This window comes from Canis lupus, chromosome 4 (assembly GCF_048164855.1).
Source record: "Canis lupus baileyi chromosome 4, mCanLup2.hap1, whole genome shotgun sequence".
Classification (NCBI taxonomy): domain Eukaryota; kingdom Metazoa; phylum Chordata; class Mammalia; order Carnivora; family Canidae; genus Canis; species Canis lupus.
In genome coordinates, this window is record NC_132841.1 from 83,904,186 (window position 1) to 83,911,165 (window position 6,980).

The following is a 6,980-nucleotide window of genomic DNA, read 5'->3' on the forward strand; positions in this document are numbered from 1 at the left end:
AAAAATTACTCAATTGATATTTGTCATATTTTAATGAATAGATTTTTACATGAGATCTTTTATAGATTCATGCTTTGTAATCTCTGCTCTTCTATCATGTAAGAAAACACCCACATATGTATTTTTTATCAGAGATTTTGATGTTAAAAAAATGGGTCACACAACATACTTCTAGTCTTACAGTTTTATATTCTTTGTGAATTGAAAATGTAACTCTCACACCAGACAAGATTAATGTTTCTTCTTTTCCTAAGGATTATTTGGATTACATTTGATTACCTTTGGCAGCTTTCAAAACAGTAAAAGAAAGAATTAAAATACGGATGCATTTTGCTTATGCAAGAAGAGCTTCCTACTGTTTAACCAATACCAACTTTAGGATTCGAAGCAAAGCTTTTAGTAACCCTCTTATCATAAATGTCATGTTTTGTAGACAACACAGCTGGAATTGAAACCCGAAGAAATGGATATAGCCGCAGGCAGCAGGAGTTGTATTTCCTCCCTGTTGTAATAGAAGACAGCAGCTACCCTGTGCAGAGCAGCACCAACACGATGACTATCCGCGTCTGTAGATGTGACTCTGATGGGACCATCCTGTCTTGTAATGTGGAAGCGATTTTTCTACCTGTGGGTCTCAGCACTGGGGCTCTGATTGCGATCCTACTGTGCATTGTTATACTCCTAGGTTGGTTTCAATATTAATCACATATTCTCTCTCTTACTCTCAATCTCTCTCTCTCTCCTCTGTGCCGCTCTCTTCACAATTTGCCACGTCAGTTTTTCTTCATTGAGAGTCACACCTGGCTAGAAGGAAGATTATCTACATTGAGTATTTTAATTTATATATCATCAAATTAATGATAACTTATTAATCTTCTATTTAACACCTCACGTGTATATACCGTTAGGAATAAATAAATGACCTCAAAACCACAAAGCTGTGTTCCAGCCCTTAGGGATCATCAACTAAGAAAACAGTTTGCTGCACTCACCACTGTGTGAAATTTTCTATACTAAAGATCCCCGTTTACAGCAGTGTTTCCTTAAAATGGTTTTTACATTCCAGTAATTATGGCTGCCTAATGGGATATTGTATAATTTTAAAAATATACTGGATGCATAGCAGCCCTCAAATGTCAGTTTGATAAAGGAAGAAACGAGAAAGAATAGGAGAGGAGTGAATGAAAGTGAAAGCACCCTCCAAGTTTGCTTTTTTTTTTTTTCCTGTTTAAACTGTCAGCCAGAAGTAGTTCTTGACTCCATTTTTCTCACATCTCCTCTCATGTCCAAATCTACCCATTCCCATCAGAATATAGTGCACCGACCTATCTAAGCAGCACTGCAAAGGAAAAGGACTGAAGTAATGTATTCTGTAACATCTCTGTAAGAATTAATAAAAATCTGCTTTAGGGGTTTCCCTCTTCCATCACTTCTGTTCAGCTGGGCCCTCTTTGCTTATTAACTTTCTGGCAGTTTCACAACATGAGAGAGAGCTTTTCTGTCTTGGCAGGCATTTCTTTACATTCAAATTGCAACAGACGTACAATCGGGCACTGGGGATCCGTGTATGTATGCTTTGCAAATGTAGATACCCTACCTTTGTCTTTAAGACATAAAACAAAACAAACAAACAAACAAAAAACCCAGGATGTAAAGCGAGGAGTAACGCATGATATGACAGTTTATACAGAACATTCTCTAAGTCAGAAGCTCCTGTTAGTTTGAAGGTTGAAGTTCTAGTCCAGTTTGCATGGTAGAGATATTAATGCCACACAAGTACCTGTGGGTACAGGGGAAAAAAAAGTTTCCTTTATATCCTTATCATTGATAATAAGTCATCTCTGGCATCTGTTTGTGCTGATGATATGAACCTTACAAGGGAAGATTCAAAATAACATTCCCACACCTAAAGTTGACTGCCATCAGGTAGGTGAGTCACCTCAAATCAAGTCTTTCTTCTTTCTTTCTTTCTTTCTTTCTTTCTTTCTTTCTTTCTTTCTTTCTTTCTTTCTTCTTTCTTTCTTAAGATTTTATTTATTTACGCATGAGAGACAGAATGAGAGAGAGAGAGAGAGAGAGAGAGAGAGGCAGAAGCAGGCTCCATGCAGGGAGCCCGATGTGGGACTCGATCCCAGGACTCCAGGATCGCGCCCTGGGCCAAAGGCAGGGGTTAAACCTCTGAGCCACCCAGGGATCCCAAGTGTTTCTTTTAAACGCTTCTCTCTTGTCTAGGAGCCACCTGAGCCCCAGAGTGTTTATTTCCATATCAACCTGGCATGATTTGGTGGGTTCCCGGTGCTCACCTTTGGCCTCTTTGGCCCCTTTACAGTGTAGCAAGTAATCTTCTCAGGTCAGCAGCATCCTCCAAGTGCTTCCTGAGTATCCGCGGTGCTCTTTCAACTCTTCCAGCACATGGATTTCAAGTATACAGCAGGGAATGGGTGGTTAGCCCTGCCATGGGGTATACCCAAATATCCAACTATTCTTGGACTTCCTTAACCAATCTCAGACTCCTGCAGATCTTTCTACTTAGTCTTTTTTTTTTTTTAAGTTTTCATTTATTTATTCATGAGAGACACAGAGAGAGAGAGAAAGGCAGAGACACAGGCAGAGGGGGAGAAGCAGGCTCCATGCAGGGAGCCTCATGTGGGATTCGATCCCGAGACTCCAGGATCACGCTCTGGGCCAAAGGCAGCCGCTAAACCGCTGAGCCACCCAGGGATCTCTTTTCCACTTATTCTTAACCGTTTTCATACCTTCCCCAGGATGAGGGGAAGCAAGAGCATCTTGTGGTGCCCTGGTATCTTTTGGGGAGCCCTCAGGCACAGCAACTAGTAATGCCTTTCTCAGCCAGAGCAACTCTAAAGCCATTGTGTATGCAGGGCATCTCTATGGGGCTTGCACTTTCTCACTCACTCCCCCCGAGGTGAGCTATAGGCTTTTTAGTTTTTGGATTTCCTTAACCTCCGGAGGAGTGCAGTGTGTTAACTGTCTCTCCAAGGCCTGTTGTACAGAAGTTCTCCCTGTATTTCTTTCCTCCCTTCCAGTTGGTCAAGCTTTAATTTTGGAGGAAGAGGAAATAAAGGAGCTTTTGCTATCATGCAATCTTCTCTGATTTCTAATCTTATGACAGGGATCTTCCAGATTCTGCTGGAGTAAATCAAACACACTTTGGCTTTCACCATATTACCATCTCTGTGGAGAAGAGAGGGTTTTATGATGAGCAAAGGTGAGCACTGACTTAATCATTTGGACCCAGGCCCATTCACTTCTAGAGGAAATAAATGCTTTCTTTTTTTCTTTTTTAAGATTTTATTTATTTCTTTGAGATAGAGAAAGATCGAGAACACAAGCAAGGAGGAGGAGGAGAGCATGAGGGAGAGGGAGAGGCTGGCTCCTCACTGAGCAGGGGACAAACCTTTGTGATTTATAATGACCTGAGCCCAAGGCAGAGACTTGACTGACTGAGCCACCCATGAGCCCCATAAATGCTTTCAATTTAATGGATTGTTGTGCATCAACTAGGAACAGAAAGAGACTTAAATTCTGAGAGTATATAAATTATTCTAAAATATTATCATGCTTCATGAATGTAAATTGAACACTTCTCAATATGGCAAGACACAGAATTGAAATAATTAGGGGTCTTGGCTGACATACTTTATAAAACTAAGGCCCTTATATTCTATACTCTTTATTCCTTCCTTTCTGCTTTCCTTCCTTCTTTTCTTCCTTCTCTTTTTAAAATGTATTTCTTTTTAAAGTTATCGTCACATGAAGATTTGGGTTTCTTTTGTTAGAAATACAAGTAATGTTGCAACTGGGATATCTAGCTCTGAGTAATATGTAAGTGTTACTTATGGGCTATAATATGCAAGTTTTATTACACCAACCCTGTACAGCTCTCTGTATGCTTAGAACAACCATTCTTTCAAAAAATTCATAGCGTACTTTTTAGATGATAGTAAAGTCTTTACATATAAGTTAAATGCAAGACTGTAGTTGCTTGACTTTGTGACGAATTTTGCTGAAATTTGTTAGCTCCAATTTCAAAATGAAGTTGAGATCGAGACAAACACCAAACAATGTAAACATCGATCTGATCCTTATTGCATAGTGTGTTTACTTTGAAAATAATGTGTCGGTCAGCCCTGATCAATTTTATGGAGGGATGACCTACATATTCTCAATTTTTTATATATTCTGCAATTTTTGTCTTGTTCTAGCCATAGTTGTGCTGTACGTAGCTCTGCGAAGACAGAAGAAGAAAGACACTCTAATGACCTCCAAAGAAGACATCAGAGACAACGTGATCCATTATGATGATGAAGGAGGTGGGGAGGAGGACACCCAGGCGTTCGACATTGGTGCTCTGAGAAATCCAAAAGTGATTGAAGATAACAAAATTCGCAGGGATATAAAACCAGACGCTCTCTGTTTACCTCGTCAGAGACCACCAGTGGAAGATAACACAGACATACGGGATTTCATTCATCAAAGGCTACAGGAGAATGATGTGGACCCCACCGCCCCCCCATATGATTCATTGGCAACATATGCGTATGAAGGAAATGGATCAGTAGCAGACTCCCTTAGCTCTATAGACTCTCTCACCACAGAGGCTGACCAGGACTACGACTATCTGACAGACTGGGGACCCCGCTTTAAAGTCTTGGCAGACATGTTTGGGGAAGAAGAGAGTTATAACCCTGATAAAGTCACTTAGGGCAGAAGCCAAGGATAAAACACAACCAAAAGGAGAAATTTAAAAGAAACACAAATAGAAATCTCTCTCTCTCACACACACACACATGCATACATGCACGTGCACACACAGACACACAGACACACACACCAGGCTTTGTAGGACACAATCATTTGATGATCTGGTTTCTAGCAAGTTGCTGTAGTTATCATATTGTCAGTTTTGTTTTACTCTGCCAACACAAGATAAATCCTATTACATGTACTTGCTTGGTTTTGTTTTGTTCTTTTGGATACACACTGAGACAAGCTCAGGCCTATTAAATACAATTTACTGACATGACAACATAGAACGGAGATAGCTATGTGGCATCACGGTGGAAGAGTGTTAGATTTTTCTTAATTCCACTAAAGTGCCTATTGAAACTCTTATCATTTAAAATGGTGTACAATACACTCTGCTGTGATGGCATTACAGGATTCAGAGACACAGAGGACAGAAAACAAAGACACTGTCTTTATGTCAAGGAGCAATAGCAACATGCTGACTTCTAATTCCTTTTGAGGAAGACAGAAGAATACTTTCTGAACTCCATCTTCTTATAACTCAAAGGGTTTTTTTTGTTTTGTTTTGTTTTCTTTTCTTTTTTAAACTGTATGCCAAAACACATTTGTTTTTCCTACCCTTTCAGAAAGTGGAAATAAACGCGATAATATAAAATTCATTATGTAAGTCCTGAATTTTAAGAGCAATGTTTGACCTTAACCTTAGTTCCTATTAAAGGTGTTCAGCAAAATGTTACTTTTTTCCAAAAAAAAATAAATAAATAAATTTCAAAAAAGGAAATGAAAAAAAAAAAATCCCTCTTTATAAAGAGAGGCCTCAGGGCTGAAACTCCACATTAAATAAATATTGGTTTTGTCTTAATACTGTGCTGGTGTGTGGAAAGTTGGTTTTAACAAATCACCAGATGATGGAAGTCTTCAGTCAGAGACAAAATTTTTAAGTTGTGTTTCTATGAAAATTTTTAAGGAAAAAAGTGCCATTAATTTAAACGTGAGAAGAGAAATTCATTACACAGCTTCTCAGAGTTTCTTGTAAACTAGTGAGTTTTTTGTGAGCAGAGAAAATAAAATACATATCAAATAACACAGGATGGATTTATAGCATGTCTAAAAATATTTATTATGTTACTAAGCAAATGAAAAATCAGGGATTTTAGAAAATTCAACCAGTGACTAATTCCTAAAATAAACAAAAATGCAAAATTAGGCAGTGGATTTATTTATTTAATGAACATGGATTTCAACTTTGTAACCATTATTATTTTATTAGATCTCACAGTTGCTTCTTTAAGCGATCACCTAAAAACAATTCCAATACAAATGACCCCGCGCAGCTCCTGTGCTCTGTAAAGAAGTGTTACTTTTTAATTTGATGCTGATTTCTGAGAAATGTTAGATTTTATAAGCATACCAGTAAACTACCCTCATACACTTTACTTTCAAGTGAGTTGTACACTATCTAGAAATGCACTTCACAAAACAGAGAACTATGAAGTGATAGTATATTTTCTTAATAATATAATTATACAAGTCACTACTCAACTATTGAGACTATCTATAGGAAAAAAATAAAAATTGCTTATAAGATCGATCCTGAAACTGCGGTCAATACCTAGCTGTATTTATGAAATATTTATGAATCTATTTGTATTTGCAAAGTTGTAAAGTAATTCACTCACGGGAAAAATGGGTAGAAATATGAATAATATAGGCAAATTATATTCAGTCCTATTCATTCTTAAGTATTCAAAAATATGTAAGCAAAAATTATGCGGTGGCAATTTGGCTGTTTGCACTTGCACTTCACGTCCTTGTTTTGGTGTCGTGTAGTTGCACACCTTTCTTGTTTTCCCTCATAGAAACAATTACTGAACTTCTTCCTCTCAGCACCCAGATTTTACTTGTGTCTCATCTCTGGGAACCGCACTAGAATATTCATGTAGTGTAACAATTTGCGGCATGATATGCCTTGGGAAATATTTATGTAATTTTTTAAAGCTGGCAATGTCATAACCATACTGGAAAAAAAAAATTAAGGCGACTTCTGGGTCTGTCCTAGCGACATGACTTGCTATGCAGTGATGCATGACCCCTTAAAGAAGGTTAATATGCAAGATCGCTTCCAGCTGACAACATGATTCTTGTCAGGAGCTACTGCATTTTGTATTTTGCTAGAGAATCTAACTGCCTCCGCACGCTGTCATATATAG

General features: G+C 38.2%; 1 protein-coding gene across 3 annotated transcripts in view; it reads left to right on the plus strand.

Annotated features, from left to right (window-relative positions):
- CDH12 (cadherin 12) overlaps positions 1–5,632 on the plus strand; it is a 954,721-nt gene extending 949,089 nt beyond the window's left edge. For all 3 annotated transcript variants that reach the window (XM_072825028.1, XM_072825027.1, XM_072825029.1), the window contains 2 exons: positions 434–685; positions 4,227–5,632. In XM_072825028.1, the coding sequence (XP_072681129.1) occupies positions 434–685; positions 4,227–4,726 (752 nt within the window). In that variant the 3' untranslated portion in view covers positions 4,727–5,632. The remainder of the gene's footprint in view (positions 1–433; positions 686–4,226) is intronic.
- Positions 5,633–6,980: the final 1,348 nt, after the last annotated feature.